Source organism: Branchiostoma belcheri, unplaced genomic scaffold (genome assembly GCF_001625305.1).
Source record: "Branchiostoma belcheri isolate BF01 breed outbred unplaced genomic scaffold, Haploidv18h27 scaffold92, whole genome shotgun sequence".
NCBI lineage: Eukaryota > Metazoa > Chordata > Leptocardii > Amphioxiformes > Branchiostomatidae > Branchiostoma > Branchiostoma belcheri.
Window position 1 is genome coordinate 1279330 of NW_017804598.1, and position 24002 is coordinate 1303331.

The 24002-nt window shown below is 40.4% G+C and overlaps 1 protein-coding gene across 3 annotated transcripts in view; it reads left to right on the top strand.

The window, feature by feature from the left end:
- Window positions 1–24002, top strand: part of LOC109488223 (potassium voltage-gated channel subfamily H member 1-like) — a 106487-nt gene that overhangs the window by 73024 nt on the left and 9461 nt on the right. For 2 of the 3 annotated variants that reach the window (XM_019792426.1, XM_019792423.1), the window contains exons 6-12: window positions 14980–15033; window positions 16282–16563; window positions 17148–17261; window positions 17932–18089; window positions 19868–20121; window positions 21016–21107; window positions 21670–21777. In XM_019792426.1, coding sequence (XP_019647985.1) covers window positions 14980–15033; window positions 16282–16563; window positions 17148–17261; window positions 17932–18089; window positions 19868–20121; window positions 21016–21107; window positions 21670–21777 — 1062 coding nt within the window. The remainder of the gene's footprint in view (window positions 1–14979; window positions 15034–16281; window positions 16564–17147; window positions 17262–17931; window positions 18090–19867; window positions 20122–21015; window positions 21108–21669; window positions 21778–24002) is intronic. The other variant, XM_019792424.1, reaches the window with a different exon arrangement.

Genomic DNA, 24002 nt, shown 5'->3' on the forward strand with positions numbered 1-24002 from the left:
CACTCAAGTTACACTTATATTCATGCCCCCATCAACACATATGACAATACATAATAGATTATAGGACAAGCAAAGCACGAAGTTACATATATGTAGTAATTGAATGATGAAAAAGTGACCAAATGTTTCCAAAGACTGATAGAACTGATATATTAAAATATGACAAAAACCGATTGGAATCTGACAACAATGTTTTTACATGGAGCAAATGTTATGAGCTGTTGATTGAAAAGTAGAAGCTCTTAAAAATAAATGCACTAGAATATCGACTGACAGATTATCAATGTCGGTAACAAAGCCTAGCAGTTTTTTTTACCAGAAGTTCGAACGCTAAAGAAAATCATTCACAACTCATCATTAGGGACTCCAGGCTTCACAATTATCCGTAACGTGACCCGTGCAGTCAGGTCTCTACAGATACGTAATATAACTAGAAAGGCCAATATTTGCTTTGGAGCAAATACAGCGATGGGTTCACCACATTTTACGACATGGCAGGGAAATAATGGGAAACACAAGGGAAAACAATGATTTACATTGATATAACTATAATATGAAGTAAAATACAACTAAAACAACAGTTGGATAGCTATTCCCTACTTTATTGGTTAGGATTTTTAATTGCATACTGCAAACTGTTGATTTTCAAAATAAAAAAAAACGTCCATGCCCGGCATTCCAATGCTGGAGCAGGAAAGCTTGAAATACCTACCAAAACACTTGAATACAGACATACTGTCAGTATGGACATGCTTCTGTGCAGGTGTTAATCAAGTTAAATCCCAACAGCCAATCAGCAAGAAGTATAGATGAAAGCTGCATGCCTATTGGTTGATGCCCTGCATTCCATTCTGATGACTCATGCCCAAACGTGGTAAACAAGGCAGACTAACACAGTAATACATTTGCTATAACACAGCCAAAAAACTCAAATAAAACCATTCTAAAAGCCTGTATCACAATAATTTAAAAAACGCCTAGGGGTATTTGCCCACTGTACCTCCATACCAAATTTCAGGACCTTGGGCCCTAAAATGAAGAAGCTGAATCCATTTAAAAAATGGCAGGAGAAGAAGGAGAAGAAACATCAGAAAAAGCAATATGGTTTCACCACACCACTTCGTGGTGTGGTGAACCCATAAATAGCTGGTGCCATGGGCAGCAGACGATACGATATTAGAAAAGCTGATTGTATTTCAACTGAAACGTGTCCATTGCCAACACACTGCGATGGCCTGTTTTTTGAATTTGAATGCGCGTCACGGTTATGACGTCACTACTGGTGATACATTTCTTGTAACCTTGGATTGAACAGCAGTAGTCTTCTTGTATTGAGTTACATTACTATGAGGCTTTGTTATAAGACTGGTAGTATTCAATTTTTACCTCTAGTTCTTGAAACTTTATTCATACACCTTTTTTGCAGACTGAATTGTTAGGCTTTTACCTACCTGACAATAAAAACACTAGGTAGGTAAAGGTGATAATTTAACTCGGTTTACAGTCATTATAAATATGTTAGAATTATGTAGTCCTCCAGATAAAATCTTACAAACATGTGGGGGGGGGGGCATCGGTATTTACAGATTGTCATCTCGGGTATTTGTTTAGCAGGTTTGTCATGTATGGTATAGCAGAGTTTTTTTGTGGCAAGTTGTTTGACAAATACGAGTGTCCAGTTTGTTAGCGTTAGGTGTTCCTGTTTGGGGGTAGCCAATCTCTGAAGTCTGAGTTGAGTCAGAGTAGTTTTCACGTAAGAGTAGAGCCGTTGGGGTTGGCAACAAGAAAAAAGTTAGACTACTTTGAATATAGTTCTTTTCATCCTGCCAATTTCCTACAATAGTTACTGTCTGCAACCTCTTCGACAAGTACTGATCACCAATGCCTAACATCTGGACTGGACAAGGCAGCGGCTCACTGTCAAGTTGCCAATCCATTAACAGAAAAATAGTTATCCACAGAACCAGCTACAATTACTTCTATGGTTGATTACCATTGTAAGGCCATGTTGATTTGATAATATGGATGGCATCTTCTGGGAATCCAAAAACTGATGCGAGCGAATAGAAATGTTTGCCTTCATTATGAAATATACGTGGTCATGGAGGTTGAAAAAAATGACACAGAGTATGGTTTAGCGAATAATAGACTCTTTATTTTCATTTCTTCACATTTTCTTCTTTTCCTTTGGAATTGTTTTTGGCATTCTACAACATTAGTGTCGTTATCTGTTTTTCGAATTTACGACATCGATTTGCTTGCATTTGTAGTTGCTTTGTACGATTTACAGTATGGTCGAAAACGGACAAAATTAATGCGCGCGCGGATGCCATCCCTATAACCAAATCAACATGGCCCAATGCCTAATGAAAACAACTGTGGCATTGACCCCGCTGAAGGGATTTTGTCTAAGGTGAAGGTCTGGGTGGATGTGATGAACAGCTCAGGCAGCTGCACGGTAGGTTGAGAAGGTAAATTGATATTTCCATGCTGACCTTTAAGTCCGTGCAATTTTGCAGGCTGGCCGAAGTTGATGTTAGTCCAGTAAAGGGTGCAGGTAAGGTCACAGAACTTTGCTGGTATAGACGACTTCTGAAGGCGTATTACAAACATGTAGCACCGAAACAAATCAACATCGTACAAAAAGCTGCTTGAAATATCATTTATCATTATCATGAAAAAGTCAACATCTTTTGACTACGATTTCTAATAATAAATGGTTTATTTGACATTTCACACAGACATATCACACTTGCAGTCTGGAGACTGAATCGTGGTGATAATACATGAATTACGAATCATTTATACACTTAAACAATATTAGACTAAAGGGTTAAAATATATAATCACACAGACGTATTGAAAAGATTACTATATTCGAGTACCTACTACTACCATTTACAGTATTATCGAAATATGCCAAATATGATAAAACTGATATTAAGTTTAGAACTGCGCGTTCATGTACCATATAACATAGATTCAATTATCAAAATTAATACCAATCATCAAAACACTACCCGTTCCTAGCCTAGCCACCGTAACCGTTTTTACAACATACGAAACGTAGCATAAAATATAGGCTGGCGTTTGCAACATGTAATTAGAAAGAATGTACTATTCGTTTCCCACTTTAACGATGCACAGTAGTGTGGATGATGTACAGTCCCAACATTCTGGACCCGCGAAGCAAACTGATAAATGACTGGACCGTAATGCAAAAGATGTTATACGTCTTAGATAGGATTTCTTTAGGTCCACTTTACTTTATCTGAAACTTTGAAAATGCAGACTGATGAAAGGATGGCTGTACTAAAGCGCAGTTTTAACGAGACTCGTGGCTTTGTATTCGAGGAATGCAATGTATTACACTGGGCAAGTCTTAAGTTAAGGCTGCCTTGAGTGCAGATTCCCGTCTTGGTTATGTATCGAGTAGAGGCTGGAGCCATTTGTTTTCTGTGTAGTCATCTAAGAAGCCTGGTAAAGGGCTTCAAAGCGAGCAGTTATCTGGGTTTACATACAGATTGGCAATGCAGTATTTGTGCACCCATTGCGTTTTTAGCGTAGTAAAACTGGATTTGCTGGTCATTTGTTAAAATAGTAAGTTGAATCAACCCTATCCCATAAGATTACTGATATCTGTGAGGCAAAAATGCTATGTCACTGACCGATAACGGTTCATCGTAGGCTGGTTCATTGGTTTATTGGTGGTACCAAAACATAAAGGAACGTGGCTTGTTTTGTGATATTTCAAATGCTTTAAAGTATGAAGTGATGACGAAAATGTGCTAAGAAATTACAGTAAATGTCAAAGCAGATAAATTTTCTTCTACAGAATATTTTTGTTTTTGTTTTGCTGCCCTGAAATTGCATCGGATGCCTTTAACATCTGTGTCACTATGAACTTCCCATTGAAGTGTTTGTCTGTCCTTGGTTCTCAAGTTTCAGATGTTATTACAGCACACAAATCATCCAACATTTTTGTGTGTTTGGAAGCTCCCAATCGTGTGTATTGCCTTCAATATTAACAATGTAACGAATTACAGAGTTTTTGCGTTGTGTTAATCTTCTTGAAGCAGATCTGACAGTTATCACATAACATTGACCCGTGTATCGGGTTTTGTCTTGTCTTGTCTCTGGGTTTAAGGTAGCCAACATTGACTTGCTGATATTTTTCTGCTACACTGTGGAATTGGACTGTAGAATTTGGACATTCGCGCACACCGGGGCATGCCCCTACTTTTTTTTTCAAAAAGCGAGGGGGGGTCTTTAACGTGCGTGGGGTGTGGCTGTCCCCAAACACGGGACCTCCATTTAACGTCCTATCCGAGGGATGTCCCTAACAGAAGCTGTGTACTCATTTTCACCTGAGTGAAGTGAAGAAAGTTGTGTAAAGTGCCTTTCCCAAGGGCACAACGTCAGGACTTGTTGGTGGAATCGAACCCAGGACCCATAATTTCAGGACCGAATTCCCCACCATTACGCCACACGGGTCTGGTAACTCACCTCTTAAAAACCTTCTGGACAAGTTAACTGTAGGGTACGTGGTTTTACATGTTCGACCTTCTTCCTTTACATCGTTTCCTAATTATTGATTTTCCTAGTCGTGTAATTTCCTGCTTCATTTCCCTTCTCTGAGTCCTCGGATGACGCCGGTGTCCCTCGTGTATGTACGAACAAAGGTCAGACATTTTTAAAAGGTGCCCGACGCAGTCTTTAGAGCTTGAAAAACATATTTTTAAAGTCAATATTCTAGTCACTTATCTACATAGTTGAAACAACGCAATCCCAATGTATATCGATAATTTATGGAGCAAAAATGCCGAAATTGTATCGGAAAACGGTTACTGGTTGGATCATGGATCATGGGCTGCCTTTGGGGGTACGCCCAGAAAATAAAGGACTCCTCTTGGGGCTTGTTCCTGTGCTGTTTTAAACGTCCAAAATGTGAAATACTGATGCAGATGTGCTAATGCGGGGCAGTGTGTGCCAATACCATACAGGCTGCCTTATTCAGAATAATTCGAGTTTTGCCGCCCAGAAATTGCATGAGATGCCTTTAAACAACATCAAGAGTATACAACACTGGGGTGCACAACTCTAGCAAATCACTAATTTTAGTCTCACCATCGACAAAAGAATACAAATCAATTAACAAATAAAACAAATAGCAAACAAGCAGCAAATGGGTGTAACAAAAAAAAACAGATAAAATTTAAAAATATGTGAATTTAAATGATTTTTGTAGGCAGTTTAAACATTAGTCAGGTATAAACATTCTTGTGTCCACCATGTAGGTTTAAGTCATAGTCAAAATATGTCTAACGTTATTGGTATCCGAACACGCGAGGGGTGAACCTAAGTAATAAGTAGACAGAGGATTCTTCAGACAAGTTTCGTAAATCAAAGAGGTAGCCTACAAGGTTGTGCAGATTGCTTAGCACGGTCTCTCCTGGGCGGTTGTATGGGAATAGATACTTCTCCAGCAAAACACCGAGAAAATTCCGCTTCATCGGCATTTCCGTAAACTAGAGTGAATGACAGATGGCCTCAAAAGACTCAGCCCACGACCAGCCATACCTCTTCGTGAAAAACGCATCCGTACGTCAGCGTTAGTCAGACCTCTACGTAATCATGGGCAGTAAAACTGTTCCTTTTGTATCAGATTGATTTCTCTTTTATGTGAGCTTCAATGAACGTATCGGGTGCGGGACTCGGTAATCGACTATGCATTGCACCTGCCGGGGCGTAATTAGTGACTGTCCCACATATTCCGCGCCCGTAAATCAATTCTCTTCTGACCCCTCGCGCTCTCCTCTTTGTTGTCCTGACGTCAGTCGTGGCCTCCCCGTGAAGTCGTGGCGTGATTGAGCGGCAGGGATGAGCTCTCTCCGAGGGACGGTGCGAACTGGGTCAGCGGTGATGTTATCTGCGCAGACCCGACGATAACACACGCTCTCTCTCGCCGATAACATCAGGGAACGGCTTCATTCAACTAATGACCGCCGAGCTACACGATAACAACCATGCAGATCGTGATGTGTCAATAGTGTTCCCGTGACATCAGAAACTACAAGAAAAGAGAAGGTGACTCGGGAACACACGTAATGACATTACTCTAGCGTACTTAAGCCTCCCACACTTAACTAAAAATGGAGGCTTCAAACCAATTAGTGCAGCCGATGTCAAATGAGCGGAAGCCTCCTCTCAAAATGGTCGAATTCATCATCGCGGGCACATTGATTTTCTGAATGACGGACAGGTTGGATAGAGGTTATCCGTACGTAGTGTGTCTTCACAAGGACAGAGATGAAATGTTGCGATACTACAGTGTAGTTAGCTGCTAGTTTTATAGTTATCTCTCGGTTAGACAAGTTTGTTTGTTTGTTTGCTTTGCTTGTTTCATTCATTTGCACATATCAAACGCGATAACAGTGAAGTAAAGAAAAGTATTTTTGAAAAATGGCAAAACATCTCATCACGCAAAATTGCAGCAAGGCGTCAATATCTTAAGTATTCATATCATATCTAGAGGTGTTAACTAAAGGTTAACTTTGGTCGAAGGTATTTTCTTTGATAATCTATGACAAATGTGTAACATTCTTCTGGGGTAATATGATATATAAAATCACATGATAAATAAATTTTATAACCTGCGAAGAGCACACTAAGCATGGAAATAAAGATCTTAAAATACAAAACTGAAATGCTTCTGATGTTGTCGCAATTTCTCATAGACTTGTAGAATTCTCTTTAGTGAAAAAACGACCTTCCGTGATAGAATCTAAGCGTAGGTATCAGTTTCTGCGCCAATATTGAAATGCGTTCTATGATAACAGAAATTTTAGGATATATTCAAAAATTACCCAATTTATTACACCATTGCATCAAGTTATAAAAATATCTAGCAACTGTCTAATGTAATGTATGGGCTAAATATGTGATTATCAGTATACATATAAAAAATATACTCTCTACACACGGGACGTATCATCGTTGTTATGGGCAATGAATTTGGCAAAGCCTGACGACTTATCCACTGCAAATCGTCACTAGAGAGTATTAAGAGCACTTAGCTACGGTACTAAACCTCAGCATGTTATTAGAGGCTGGGAAGGGGGTAATATAGCGAATGAGTCACACATATTTCTTAGGGGAGTGTCACTCATAAAGTCCATCTAGTCAAGAAACTAGCCTTTCTACGGGGGAACGGTTTGGTAAAATTTGCCACAAAATTTAAGAACTTAAGTTCCTCGATCCCCAACATATGATCTTCAGACAGCAATTCTAGCAGTTCCATAACAATGACACTTAATCTCTGTTCCAATGGCTAATATCTACCAACCCAAAATCGTGGCCCTAGCATGTCCAGATCACGAGATATCAAAATCAGAAGTTCTGCTGCAGTACCATGAAAACCGCTAGGGGGCCAAAACCTAATCGTTTCTTTCTCTCACCAAACCCCACCCACATGCCAAATACGATTATGATTTATCATTGCCTTCTTGAGTTACGGTGTTGACACACAGACAGACAGACAGACAGACACACATACACACACAAACACACACACGCAGGCACGCACACACACACGCAGGCACGCACTCACACACGCGCACGTGCACACACGCGCGCGCGCACACACACACATACACACGCACACACACACACACACACACACACACACACACACCAGGAGAGTCACTAGAAGCTACGGTGGCTCCCCTGGTCAATTATTCTTTCTGTGTGGCTAAATGTTACTGCTTTTGAACCCATTTTGTAGACAATACATCAAGAAACGTAAATTTTTAACATTTTTGGAAAGCCCAACGCCATTTTCACATGATTTCAGCAATATGGATCAATTATAGAATTAATGTTTCTTACCTACTAATATTTCTGGCACCAGACAGCTAGCTTGGTGTCTTGCGAGATGTTCCCAGTATTGAAAAATAATTCAAGTCGATGTCAATGACGTCATATACTCTCCACCATCGCGCCCTCCAAATAAACTGGCCTAGTTTAACAGTCCAGTATATTTAGGTGTCGGTCATATAAATGGTCAGTGAAATAAACCATTTATCGTCCCTGTAAAGATAGAAGGGGCCCCTTTGCACCGTTACAACTTTAGTGTGTGGGCCAGTTTATGACAACAGCCAGGTTGTGAGCAATTGAAAACGTTTCTCTGAGACTATAGAGTACTCATATATAAAGCATAAGACCAAGTCATGGCTGGTCGTATTTTAGAATCGCTCTTTTGGGACACCTAGCTCAAACCGTAACAACCAGTGAAGATGCTAACTTTCAGTAGCCGGTGGAGTGCCTAATTCTGGGAATGGTCGCCAAGCAGAGGTTTGGGCGTCGGCTTATTTTCTATGTGTTTTAGGCGTTTTTGTTGGGGTTTCGTTTTTGTACTGGTACCTTTTTTCCGTTTTTTTGTCAACCAAGTTGATACTGTCTTTTCAATTTGATACTATTTTCTGTATCTTATATCGGTATAGCCGGTATAACACACCAGCTTCGCAGGCAAGTGAAGCTGTCGCAGCTAGCTATATCACACCGAACGACCTGTTACACCCAATCTTTGCACATTTAATTTCAGGAGTTGTGTAAAGCTTTCTAGTGATGAGGCCCCAACTGTGTTTGGTGGCAACGAGTTCCACTCTAAGATAGTTCTTGAAAAATACAAGTTTTTGAACACCTCAATTCTTGTAGCCACCAAAAGATCTGCTTGAAGATTATGCAGATGTACCGTGCTTGTGAAGAACACTTTTCCTTGCTCTCACCATCTGTGGCCCCTCAATCTGTGTACTCACATACCGATAAATGGTGAATTAACGATGATTTGTATCTAATTCAGCTTCCTGACCCTTCAATATATTTTTTTACTGCCAATCATTGTGCAGTAATACTCATTCACCCCGAACATTTCATGCAGTCTTGTTGCTTCTTTATAGCCAAATACCTGCACACAAAAACACAAAGGCCTCGTTAAGGAGTGGAAAAAGTAGGCCAGCACCGGTCTATTAGTTCTCAATAACCATCAAGAGGAGAGTTAAGTATCTAAATCAACAGATGAATCACTCTCGGTACGGAAGATGCCGGCCATCGATCCAGACATTTGATAGTCTTTGTGCAGAAGATGGCCTCCTTGGTGCCGTGCCTTGAAGAAGTCTTCAATCTTCTTTATAAGAAACTGCGTGCTTGTGTGAGCCGCTTGTGTGAGTGGGTGCTTTCATATAGAGGTGACTACAGGAGTTAGCGTGATAGATGAGTGGTCTCAGCCAATATATGTCTGAGACACTCGTTGCGAAGTCACAGGAGAATTCACAAAGCCTTTAAGGCATGTTCGCCTTGAGTTCATCACGGAGCTATTTGTAACGTAGGCGTACAGGTCAAGGAAGAGGTTTTATTGTGTCACATCAGGTTCTATAGCACTCATTAGAAGACGGTAGAAAAATACTTTCTTTTTCAGGTGTTGTGTCTAGATATGCGTGTGCGTTGGGCTGTGGACGGAACGTTGTTATTGGTGAGCTCGCAATATTAATGTTGTGAGGAGGATTCAACTCAAAGCAAGAAACTACACTTGGCTGTAGTGCTTCTCATCGGAGTATCTTGTGTCATGGTATATTGTCTTAAAGCTGCATTATGTAAATTTAGGACGGTACAGAATATAAATTTTCTTGTCACTTCTTTACAAACTAAGTTGAATCAACCCTACTCCGAAATCCACCGCAAGTAAGTGTCATTTAGAAAGTGGAGCTGCCAAAACATGATGCCTTACTAATGCGTTTAAAAGCTGGAAACACATCTGTCCGCCATGTTTGTTTACATTCTGGTGTTTTTTGGTGGTACTATAAAATCAGTGCACCTAGCACCTCGTGTGGGCTGTTAAAACGCCAGCCATAGATGTTAGAAATGTGAGATAATTGCAAAAAATAGTTGAAAAGTGGGAATAAATTACAGGATGGAATTTCTACTCTTCTACTTATCCTCTTCGTCCCTCAAAGACATACGACCATGAATGTTTCCTTCCATCTGGGTCTGTCCTTGGCCATCTCATTAACTGATCGCCAGGATATTCCCATGGACTCAATGTCATCCCTCGCAAGGCTTCTCTAAGTGGTTTTGGGCCTTTCTTTTTTTCCCAATAGGTCTTCAGTTTCAAGCTGTTCAATGTATTCTTGACTCATCCATTCTATGTCCATGGCTAAGCCATTTCAGTCTTATGTTAGTGATTTTCGTGGATAATCTTCTACAACAGGTTTCCCTATGAAGTTAGCATGAAGATATATTTACTTGGCAAAATATCCAATGTTTCAAAGAAATAGAATTCATCCCTCTACAAACAGTTTGTCTGATATCACTTTGAATCTGTCACGGCTTTGAATGTTTAAAGAAAGTCGGAAGTTTATGATTTATGAAACTATATTTAACGAAAGAAGACTATCGGCAAGACTTTTGTGAGGTCTTCAAAGCAAATGTTCCATTCAAGTCACACACATCCGTCTTTGTGATATTGTCTTGAGTCCCCACGACGGCGACCTCATGTCAGAGAATGAAGTGACAATCCGCCCGAAGAGGACTGTACGCTTGTCCTCAGAGAACCCACACAAATCCCACGGATAATGCCAACCTTCAGCTAGCCGCTTGGGTCGAGTAACACCACATACGGTCATGGGCGTATGTAAAGTACAACAGAGATCCCAATATGAGTCTGCTGCTTTGGGTACCGGCGGCGCGGGGGATTTTTTTTCAAAAAGTCTTGTTTTGTCGTTATTGATGAGAAGTGGCGGCCCCACACGGGAGGATATGTTCAAGTTGTATTGATGTAGCTTCCCACAAAGGGGAAATTGAATTCAATGACGCATGTACGGAGGTACTACAGACGGTATAGCCCCAGGGTCCGTGGAAGCGATGGGCGTGGAGCATGTGCAGAGAAACGTGACTTTTCAGCTATGTTTTCCACCAAGAATCCCCCATAGATACACTTTGGACCAAATCTAATCAAAAGGCTAATTGTATTTGCTTTTGAAAAGGTAACACGGTGTTATGTGGTGTTTCAGTCTTGGTGACTGGTACGGTTACGTGACGTAAAGAAACAAGTGATGGTGTCAAAAAGATTGAGTACGTCGACGTATGGAATATTCTAGTATCATTTGACTTCATTGCCGTGAATATATAAGTACAAAGACTGAGTCTGCAAAGTTTGGAAACAAGAGAAAGTACCACGCCTCTCGTTTATATTTTTACTTTCTTACGTGAATCGGTTCATAATTATGTTGCCTTTCCCTTTATATACGTGCATATTAACGTCAGACTTCACAAATCTCGGAGTTAGCACTTGAAGACCTTGTGGGCGTAGTGATGACGTCAAAACGTCTCCAATTTTCTTGAAGAGTTAGACCCTAAAGCCGTCTCATCACGCAAGATCGTGGTAAGGATGAAATACGAGTAGGTTCCAGACACGACATGTCCATATGTCTCTTACCGTGGCCGACAAGTACACATCTGCGTCGTCTGCGCAAGCACCTGCGTCGTCTGTGCCGAAAGAAAGCTGCGTCGTCTGCACAGAAAAAAATGCATTGTCTGCGCAAACACCTGTGTCGTCTGCACAGAAAAAAAAGCTGCATTAGTATGCACAGAAAAAATGCGTCGTCTGTGCAAACACCTGAGTCGTCTGTGCCGAATGAAAGCTGCGTCGTCTGTACAGAAAAAAAAAGATCGATGCAGGTGCGTACTTGTCGGCCACGGTAGTCTCTACCGGTATCTCTGCCAGCATCTGCCGACACGATAGTTGATCAGGACCGACGAGGGCCGCCTTAGCTTTCGGTTGTGACGGCCTATTATGGATAATCCATATATGTTTTAATGAGTTTCTCACGTTTAAACCATTCATCTACACGGGGGATCGATGATGGGTTCACGGGTAGGACGTGACGTCGGAGTTTTAATTGATTGCGTCCGTCCTACTGATAGACCTCAGATAACATCCTACATTTTAAAACCACTAGTTTGATACCAGAATCATAAACAGATCATATAAATTTGTTGTATGTTGTTACAATGTCTGGAAAAACGTACTTCACATTTATGACGAAGTCTTCTAGATATTTCGATAGAATCTGCCAATGATTCACGAAGCTATAGTTAGCCTGGCATCTATGATGGGGTCAAATGTGACAGGGAACTCTGGGATACGTCTCCTACCTCCTCTGAATGCCAGGCTACCACCAAGACACAAGTCGATATAAGAACGCCTTCTGGTGGAGGGTTATCGAGAATAATAAGCGATGTATCATGATTCCTGCCAAAAGGTGTTCTCATATCGTCCGCCCCTCCTTGGATCCGTGCCCATCCCTCCCACACACCTGCCTGTGCATACAGATAGCCCGGTCGTTATCTCAGGAGAACTTGGACATGAGAAATGATGTCGAGCCGGGGTATCATCACCTAATCCGCGGAATCCAGCGCCCTGTTGAGTCTAATTACAAGGTTGAGTGGACGTGCACAAACGAACGATTTAGTAGAGGAGTCGTCGTGCTTTCACAGTTACGCATTTTAAAAGGAGCGATCTTCCCTTTAATAAGTGCTGATTGTACAGAAGTGTGTGTGTAATTACGTAGATCGAACTGCCCTGCGTGGCCCTGCCTTCTGATGAAAAACTCGAATACCTTCGTTAGATTCATGGCCACGATTACCACTGTGACATATTGCAAGGCTGAAGGACACTATGCACATGTGCTACCGCTACATTATGGACTTCGTGTTGAATTTACTCGTAATTCGATTCACCAAAAATCCAATCTCTTTCGAACAATCTCTTTCGTGATCATATCCGCCTTTTGTGATCATTGCAGGCTTCGACCTTTTGGAAGTTATGTTATTATGGCGATATCTTTCGCTTGTTTCATTTGAGGGTCAAGGAACTAGAAAACGCTTTGACGTCTTTGATAGACAAAGAGATGTAAGTATTTCCCAACCAAGACCACCTGTTCGACGCCTCCTATATGAAAAAAAATCAATGATGTGTTTCCCGTTATCATTGGAAGGGCTCATTTGGCATAATCTATACCGTTTGATGATGTTATGACAACTTAATGGAAAATTCTCTTGAAGGAACAGATGATAATTGATTTTTTAGCACTTTGCAATACAGAATACAGGACGACAACAAAACAAAACAAGACAAAACAACGACACAACAAGACACAACACACCACTACTATTATAGCTTATAATCAATTCTCTAGCTACTTTAAAGTGTTACGATTATAGCTTATAATCAATTCTCTAGCTACTTTAAATTGTTACGATAATAGCTTATAATTAATTCTCTAGCTGATAATTACTGGGTGATTGAAAGTAGCTGTATAAAGCTTTATAATAGCCATTAGAATTTCTTCAAGTTTATAGCTATGTATCCCCATGGCAGTAAGACATTTTTATGAACACCTTGAATGGTTTTCTGTACTTTGCCCAGTCGAGTCGGAATAAGAATTTATGGAGTGCATCTCACGTCTAAGATGGCTCCTTGAGGACCTGTGTGCTTGTGGGAAGGTAAGGTGATATCTCAGCCACCCCGAGGTGTACGGGAAGACGTGCCAAATGATTCCAGCCGGAGAGGCATCGGCTGGGCCGGAGAAGTAAACTCACACTCTACCGGCGAGAGGAGATCGATAAGGAAAAGCCCCACGGCTGCCATACATCTTGGGCGGAATACGGCCTGCCCGGAGTAGTAATAACACGGCAGAGCTCCGCCAACTCACGGGGATCGATAACATGGAGGGTTAATCAACTCCCCTGACAGTAGGCTTCTTTACAGTCGTGTAGTATATCAAACGCTTTTTAAGAGGCGTCACCCGGTTCTGTGGACGGTGAACTTTAGTGGTCGCTTTTCTGTGATGACTGGTGTGATTTTTATCTTTTGCTACGTGGACTGAATTTTTTCTGAGTAAACAACAATACGATGGATATAATGAACTAGGTAATGCATGTTTGTTTCGTAAAGCAAACGTCGATATTTGTGGAGGATCTTTCATTAAATAATCAATCACTGACGTGCTAAGCCTTTTGGGAAATGTTAACTGGAGCACTGAGAAAGATAGCCCGGAGGATCATTCTCAATCTTGGTGATAAAACGCCTCCGTTTCAAGACAGTCGCTTTTATGGCGTCTTTTGTTATGTTGTTAAAGTTTCTCTTTGAGATCTGAGTGTGCATACGGGTTCAGTGAAAACCAAAACTGCAACTAAAAATCAATCAGTTACGCCAAAGCTTGGGTGTACTGATTAAGTACAAATGAAGGCCCTTTACTACTATATCATATACTGAATAATAGATTAGAAATGTCCGTCAGATTTCCCACCCAGGCACTTACGTGAATCACCTAGTGTGTGTACTGTTAATCTATCAACTTGGGCTCGTGGATGTTCGTTACTGCAAACTCTGCTTGGTGTTTCCTCTGGTTGTTGTGTCCGTGTGTGTCCTAGCGATCTGAAAGTTGTCCGGCTGTCCTTACGTATGTGTCCTTTCTCGCTTGTTTGTTTGTTCGTCCGTTCGTTCATTGTTGGTCTTGTTCAGCTAAATTTGTTCTGTACACAATCGAAGTCTTCCTTCACTTAACGAATGTTGGACTTGATGAAGACTAACATGAGAAGAGTGAATCATAAAATTAATGACGCTACTCGAATGACTTGATATCAAAATAATTCTTATATATTTCTCTCTCCTCATTGCTGCAATTGGATGTCCCTGTCATGACCACGTTCAACTCTTACCATTAATTGACAAAAATAATCTTCCCGCGTACGCGCGCGTTCAATTAAAAAAGTTTGGAGTCATTCAAAATGTTGAAAACAAGCCTGAAACACTATCTAAACATCGTACAATCTTCGGAACTTTGCATGTAATAAGTACAGCAAGACTGTAAGAGATCCCAAACCCTGTATGATTTATGGTCAGTCCGTGTCTCTCCACAGCGGTTTAGCTTGCGGAGGCTGTCCAGAAGACCGTCTGAGCAGCCATATTGGCAGGTCTGGTATAACCCATCACTGCCAAAGCTTCAACTTCCATGCGACTTCTTCATATCTCATATCTACAACACTCATGATTTGCTGTTGATGCACTCGTTTAATTTGAGCAACACAAAACGACTTTACAAAACACGCCTTGACAGACACATTTTTATTTACCGGACAGTTTCTTTGACTGGTTATGCATCACTGCGTTTTTCCTAGACAGATGGTTTTCCATGGACACGTTCTGTGAGAATTTGCATACTTTCGTTTCACATTTTTGAAACATGGAGGGTTAGAAGAAGTGCATCGAAGTTCAAGTTTTTGCAGCGATGACCCGGAAAGGGTTACTTCCCTAGACATCATGCAAGTACTAATACCCTAACGATTGCCTCGGCTGCAATGCCGAGCATCATATCATGTGACATGGTCTGTGCTTCTGCTCTGGTCAAAACTTTTTCTCCTACAGGCCTTCCCAGCTCCACTAACCAAGCTGAAGCATGTGCAAGCGTCAGTGCTGCCGTGAAAAACAACCCTTTCTTACAGCCAAAGCCCTCACTAAAAAGTCAAAGTCAATCTTGAAGAAAGTTGCTTCTAATCTTCCCCCACTATTTATTGCGTTCTGACCAGTGTATGTAGACTTTGTGGAACGGTATAGGTCTTCCGAACAACAAGACTACAGTACTATCACTAGACGTCTCGAGAGTACTAAAAGTGTTCATCGTGCAACATATACGCCGGTGGCTTGTTGTGTAAAGCATCCCTTGTGGACAACATCACTGCTTCTTTTCACACATTGGGAAAATCTCACAAAAATCTGCTGCAAATCAAATCTTTTCTGCTGCATATCAACTTCCACATGGCATCTTTGCTCTTGCGTGGACATTCGGATGGCGTGCGGAGGTCACTGTCCTACTTCTACGGACCATCTTTGTAAACATCTGTAAATAAAATCAGGGCCTAATCATCGCCAATTATGTGATGTCACGCAAGCAGAATCTTCTCAAAAGCTCGTCATTCGTGTACACTGGGATGTGAATGGCTTTACGTCGTTCAGTGATGTGGTCTTACAGCCTGTATACATGTATCGCTTGTCTGTGTACAAGTGTTGTTGCTTTTTCTCTTGATCTAACCAATGCATGGCATTCTGTGGGCTGCAACCTCCACGCATTACCCGGTCTTTTTTAACCGAGACAAAAATCAAAGATGATTTTATCTGTAGATGGTGCTAAATTGTCAATTTTGGTTTCATTTTCGCCCAAGCAGATACTGAACCTGAATGCGGACGTGCTCCCCAAGTATAAGCAGGAGACGCCGAAGACTCCACCCCACATCATTCTCCACTACTCCACCTTCAAGGCCGGCTGGGACTGGGTCATCCTCATCCTGACGTTCTACACCGCCATCATGGTGCCCTACAACGTGGCCTTCAAGCTGAAGGACAGGGAGAACATCCCGCTGCTGGTCACCGACAGCATCGTGGACATCGTGTTCCTCATCGACATCGTGCTCAACTTTCACACCACTTTTGTGGGGCCTGGTGGAGAGGTAAACCCCACTGAAAAAATACACTTGCATACTACTACTACTACTACTACTACTACTACTACTACTACTACTACTACTACTACCCCTACTACTACTATTACTGCTACTACTAAAACTATTGCTACTACTACTACTTCTACTACTTCTACTACTACTACTACTACTACCATTGCTACTACACTACTACTGCTACTGCTACTTCTACTTCTATTACTACTACTGCTGTCAATCAGTCTAAAAATATACAAAACACATCATACTACTACTTCTACTACTACTACTTTGTGTTTTTTACCAAGGAGGGTTTAACCTGCATTATTTACGACGATACAAGAAGTAAATTTTCTACTAATCACATGATGATTTTTAAAAAAATCAGAATATTTCAATTTTTGGTGCAACCATATTACCCAATGTCGCTTTAAATGTCCATGTTCCTACTTAGTAATTACTAATTTAGTAAGGGAATAAGTGAATGTACTGTAACAGTATGCGGGAATTGTAAACAACAAGAACTATCACACTCAACTAACTGTAATACAGGTCTTCTTTGACAATATTTTCTTCTTCCTTTTCTTCTACAGGTTGTCTCCGACCCCAAAATCATCCGTATGAACTACCTGAAAAGCTGGTTCGTCATAGATCTCCTTTCATGCCTGCCGTATGACGTCATAAACGCCTTTGATAATGTAGATCCGGTAAGATCTAAAAGTCCGTTCCTTGTGAAATCTATCTCCCTATTCATATAGTGTTTGCTGGATTTGCCCTGTATATAGACCGCTACACGTTTGTGAAACTCTTTCTATGCTAAGACTTAGAGCCAGTATGAAGTTCCAGTTCCAGATTAACGTTGTCAGGTGCAAAACATCTTGCTACCTGATTGTTAGGATCAAAATATAATTTCACAATCATATTACATATTCTTGCGTATGTCTGCAATGACCTTTCACAAATTGGCTTCTACATTTGTGATAAATGTATATATGCCATATATATGGAGGGGTGTATACGCTTGCCTTTTTTATGTTTACCTTCGCAGAAGGAAAACATATTGTTTTTGCTCTGTTTCTCCTTTTTCTCCAAACACATAAGGTCAATGACCAGGACCAGACGTCTGTCACCATGGTAACTGGTGCTGTAGTTGAAGGGGCTGATCACCACATATATGAATACGTTTGCTTACTTTTATATTGTTTCAACTACTGTCCATTCCTAACACCATTTATTCTGATTTGAGTGTTCCTGTCAAGTAAACCAAAAATATAAATGAAATGAAACTACTATTCTTTTGTTGTTATGAAAACGAAATGAAGGGATGTGTAACGTCTATATATATATGACATTCTGGCAATATCCCCATGCATACAGAGCATCAGTAGTCTGTTCAGTTCGCTGAAAGTGGTCCGGCTGCTGAGGTTAGGCAGAGTCGTGCGGAAGCTGGACCACTACATCGAGTACGGAGCAGCCGTGCTGGTGCTTCTGGTCTGCGTGTTTGCTCTCTTCGCTCATTGGTTTGCGTGCGTTTGGTAAGCAGTATTAACAATAATATTTGTTGTTTGTTTGTTTAAAGTAAACTTTTATCCAACNCAAAAAATTCTCTCACCTAGAGATTTCGACCAGTCACTCTGGTCTTCCTCAGTAGACTGACCCAGGTGCACTGAGGCTTGTCACGTGGCTTCTTTAAAGTGTGTCCCAGTGATGACGTCATACTTTAAAGAAGTCACGTAACAAGTCTCACTGGGTCAGTCTACTGAGGAAGACGAGAGTGACTGACGAAATATCTAGGTGAATGTCTTTGTGTTGGACCAAAATTTTTGACTTTAAAATGTAACTACCAACACAGATGAACTTTCACGAAAGCATTAAATCATTTATTTATTTATGTCAGGCACCCAAATACACACATACAGCGAGCGATATACAGTACCTATAGTCTAACCTAAAATCAGCTACGTTTAGAAAACAAGATTTACGTATAAGTGCATCGAGAAAATGCTGTGATTGTACGAGTCTGAATGGACGAGGATCTGGATAATGAATTATTGGAGCAGAGAAGTTGAGAGACAGTAACCTCTCCCACCACTTTCTTGAAAGGAACATTATGCAACATTAGGACAACGTAGAACGTACATTTTCCTGTCATTTCTTTACATATAATTAAACCCACTAGCATTCCATAACAACATTCGGGAAAGGAAATTGCAACAAAATTGCATCAACACAAACAAAAAGAGGTTGTACATGTACTTGTACATGAAGGGTTTGTTCTCGTGAACATTTTGAATTTTGGGACCAAATGTTACATGGTGCCCCTTTAAAGCTTGCAAACTCACATAAACCTTCCTTGTCTAAATATAGAATGTCTAACTTCAAAAATACCACCAAGAAATGATTGTCCTAATAGCCTAGTGTCTACAAATATAAGAACAGCGGGAAAATTATACATGTAGGTTTTGCAACTTTGTGATGATTATTACTGTCTGACATAGATATATGGCACGTAGTAAATAGATAAGCCATCTGTTTGTGATTGATTCCAGATTTAGCCTGACTATGTTGTCCTGCATGTCTCATTAACCATGTATAAATGTCGTAATGAACATCCATCACATGTCATCAGTCATCTGCACATGGTAGTGATCTGCTGTGAGGAAACCATTAATAACAGTGATCAGACTGGGATGAAGAGATTATTAGTAAGAGAGAGGAACACTCTTGGTTTTATGTAAGGGAATAATTTAAAAGTTAGATTATGTAATACAGGGTGCTATCAATGCTGAATGCTTTTATCCTTTGAAAAACAGTTTTAGATGGATTTAAACTGTCTTTACTCTTTAGTTACCCAAAATTAGACATGTTTAAGGTATACAATGCACTTTCTGGGAAGTGAAACGAAAAAATATTCTGGGTGAGGAAATCTGTGTGATATTGGCATTAACTGACATTTCTTAGCACATTTATGTCACCATTTTCAATACACTTGAAGAGTTTGCAATAACCCAAAACAAGCTACGCGAAGAGTCCCTCTATTTTTGGGTACCACCAATAAATAGCCAGAACCAGCCTACAATACGAGCCGATACGCATTTTTGCCCACACATATATCAGTATGCTATGAGAAAAGTTTTACTACTTAGGAAAAGTTGCCAGGAAGTTGACTTTGAGAACCCAGTTTTACTGAAATCTGAAATCACTTTTCATTTGGGTGCTTGTTCCTGTTGCTTAACTAAAACAAACTGTACAACAACATGCTAAGAAGGCTTCAGTCCTCGTCATACCAATAACTTTATACCTCTGATTCAAGGTACACGATTGGAGACGCCGAACTCCAATCTAACGTGACGTATGGTTGGCTGAACGAGCTGTCACTGGTGACCAATCAGAGGTTCGTGCGGAATAACGCCACGGGCCTGTACATCCTGGGCCCGCCGAAACACTCCCTCTACATCACGTCGCTCTACTTCACCATGAGCAGTCTGACGTCGGTCGGCTTCGGGAACGTTTCCGCCAACACCGACGGGGAGAAGATATTCTCTGTCGCCATGATGATGATAGGATGTAGGCTCTACATTTATTTTATGAAAAATAGAAATAAATTGAAACTTTTCTCCAACTCAAAGATTTCGACTTCCTCACTTAAGTTTTCGTCCGAATTACTAGGCCTTCCTCAGTTTTTTTTACCCATTGCATGATCACGTGGTTTTGTTTACGTGTGAGGTCAGGCAATGGGTCAAAGGTGGTTGGAAGTCTATACCGCCCCCCGTCACGGTTGAGAGAACGTTGGTACGCTCTGATTCGAATAGCCTCCTTTACTCACAAAGTAATCTTGTTCTCTGTCCAAAATGATGACACGCTCCAACGAAACTCTGTGACCCAAAAATGACGATAATTCTTTGAGTTGAAGAAAAATTTCTTATAATGTATATTATCATATTAACTCAAATAAATAAATAAATAAATAAATATATTATCATATTATCTCATATTAACTCTAATGCTAATATGTTTTACACTTCAATTAAAGACACTATGTTCTTGTCTGCGTGGGGTCCAAAAAACAATTACCAAGCTCATTTCTTATATCCGCATTGGGGACATTCGTGTCCATAATTAGGAGATAACAGGGCATTATTAATTCATGTCTTAAACTAACAAGTTCGGATAGTTATCATATTTTTTTAGATAAGTAGTATAAATTCTGTCATATAAGCTTCGATGTTTACTCATGTTCCGCATTCAATTTTGCAATATCATTGTAATAAAATATAGATTTCATTTCGTAATACATTCCATGCCACAGGTTCAGTACATAACAAAATAATATTGTAGATATGAAATAACGAGGAAAAAAACGAATAGAATGAGATCTTATAACGTTACAAACATCTGTCATATATCGGTAACATAAGCACAACGACTTTCAAACACCGTCGTTCTCTTGTGCCTCCACAGCACTGCTCTATGCCACCATCTTTGGTAACGTCACAACCATCTTTCAACAAATGTACTCAGCAACCAATAGGTACCATGAGATGCTAAACCAGGTGAGACTAACAGCTCACTTATTTTATTTGTTGGACACGTGTTATTGTTATCTGTAACATTTGGGAGCTCGTTATGGGGTAAGTTTCTATCGCCAATGTATGTTTGGATTTCGGAGGCTACGTTTTGAAAGAAAAGATGAAGTAAATGCAGTTATTATTTGATAAGACATACTAGCTCTGTCTAAAATTGAAAGATCTGGCCAGAGAGGCACTACATCACACGAATGTTGACATAGAACAATAGGTTACGTGCACGAGATTTGGAGCAATGTTTATGGTCTAGTTTACATGAAAGTATCTAAGTAAACGTATTTGATAATATGATCATTGCATCTATGATTTTTCTACATGCATACGCCATGTGTTATGTTGTCTTGCAACAATATGACGAAAATGCATAAAGTTAATCTTTCAACACAAAGTAAATTGAGACACCCAAATTTTCGGCTAACGTAGTGTTGGAACATCGAATTTAGCCTTTCAGTCATAATGTATTATATCAACACACTCAGATGAACTTTCATGCTAAGTGTTGCAACATTGTTCATTCCTCCCCAAACAGGTTCGAGAGTTTATGAAGATTTACCAGGTTCCAAAAGGACTGAGTGAGAGGGTCCTAGATTACATTGTCTCTTCCTGGTCGATGAGCAAGGGCATCGACACACAGAAGGTCAGTGATTGAGTCAAGGCGCACAGCACCAGTGGGACCGCGTGTTTTGTTTTGGGACGCCGGTAACTCTCCCATCGCTACCCGGGCTTAACCTGGGCTACACGTGTGGGGGATTGTAATTGGCCTCAACACGTAACTTGGGTGTCAGGCGGGTCTCCCTATGTTGCTGATTTGCAATCTGTAATGACGTGTTTACGCCAAGGTGCGACGATAAACTTGCCATCCGCTGAGTAATTATTTTCCGTCGCGTTAATTGGTTGTCTGTGTGTGTGTGGTGTGGTGTGTGTGTGTGTGTGTCTGTCTGTCTGTGCGTCTCTGTGTGGTGCACTGGAAATTGAGTGATTAGAAGGAATCAATTGTATGATGTAATTCAATCGGGAATAATTTCCCTCTGATCATACAGTACAGTTCCAAAACATTCACGGGCACCAAAAACTGGCCCCCTGAAGTAAGTCTCAAATCTCCGATTTCGTATTATGAACAATTCACCTCTCCTGCCGTTCACTAATAAAACGACGACCAAGCTACAGTGACAACATGACGTTTGTTTACTACAACTTCATACTGATATAAACTCGTATCAACACAAAAATTAGGACTGTAAAGGACATTAAGCCACACTACATTTTAGGCTTACATGTAGGTCTAAAATAGAATAATATGTTAAAACACAGATCAGCTTGTATTACACTGTATTTTCTTTCACACAGTTCTGATCTGCTGAACACATACGATCATTGGCACTCAAAACTCTACCATTCCTCCAAGAATTACAACCAGGAACATTTTGTCACTGTAATATCATAGACAGCTTGAAAAATCACGCCATATCCTGGCTAATACCCAGACTACACGTGGTCCATTACGAGAAAAAGAACGTTTGAAAGTGATTATTCAGATTAACATGCACGGCAATCACCCATACATCATCAAACCCTGTCCCATTAGCGGTATTAGATTCCACTTGAGTTTCGCAATTTCTACTTCGATTAGTTTGAAAAGCTAATGGAAGGGTGCATGTAGTAGCCAAGAAGACTTTCTGTACATATTTCTTGGAGTCACAATCTAGATCTACCTTTGGGCAACGCCAATACATCTACACGTACACTAATGCTATATCCACATCTATCTCCTATCATAGGAGAAGTAATTCTTTAGTGTGAATGAAAGACGAAATGAAAACTTTTGGGACTGCCAAGAACTTCAAGGCCTAATAGTTTCACTGACCAGCATTCAAACAGGAAGAACACAAAACAATCGGGGCATAACTGCTAGGACTTACACGGCTTGTACTTGCTGAACAAAAAGAGATGTGTTGTACCTAAAGCCGGTCTACCGGTCATGCGAACCAAACAAAAGCAACCAGAATTCAAGGGTGTATAACTGATCGTAGTACATATCCAAGTTTCCAAATAAAATCCGTAAATGGAATATATTCGTTATCTATTTTACCTCATGTGTAGAATCATACTACGAAAGTAGACATTCCTGCATATAGGTATCAAGTATCAAAATCCTACCATGCCAGCGATCTTATGCCCTTGGGAAAGGCACTTCACACGAATTTCCTCACTTTACTCAGGTGAAATTTAGTATGTCTGTTGTCTGTTCATTCGTTTGTCTGTGTTAGTGACGGCATAAAAATAAGCTGAAAAAAACTTGAGTGTGCCGTCACCATGTCTTGTAATAAAATGCTGGAATAGAAAAAAACAACACTCAAAACACGATCACCTCTGCTACTCTAAAGATTCAATGACATTTAAATGTTAGAATTTACAAAGCAGGGGAAAATCTCCCATATGTATCTTGGCAATAATATCAGCGGGCGTAACTTAATCATGCCTATTTACGATACGTGATCATTTGGATAACCTCCAGAAAGTGACTTTAACTTTATCAAAGTCATATATATCTGCTTTTCATTGCCTTACACAGTACCAAAATCATAAATGCAACACCTACACAGTTATTGAATATTGTCTGGAGGCCCCTTACTTACAAAGTCTTTTAGTTTGTGCCTTAAGTCTTTAGTTGCTTTCAACTCTTCGAAAGGGTAATAACCTTGCAAAAAGTAACCCTGGGCAATACAAAAAGCAGAGGATAAAATCGTGGTAACCGTTACACAGACATAAATCATAGCTGCTCATATAAAGTTGTTTCTCCCATTACGTTTTGAGAGGTATGAATTACAAGTGAGGTCATTTTCCTGACCCTTCTCGCCGTGG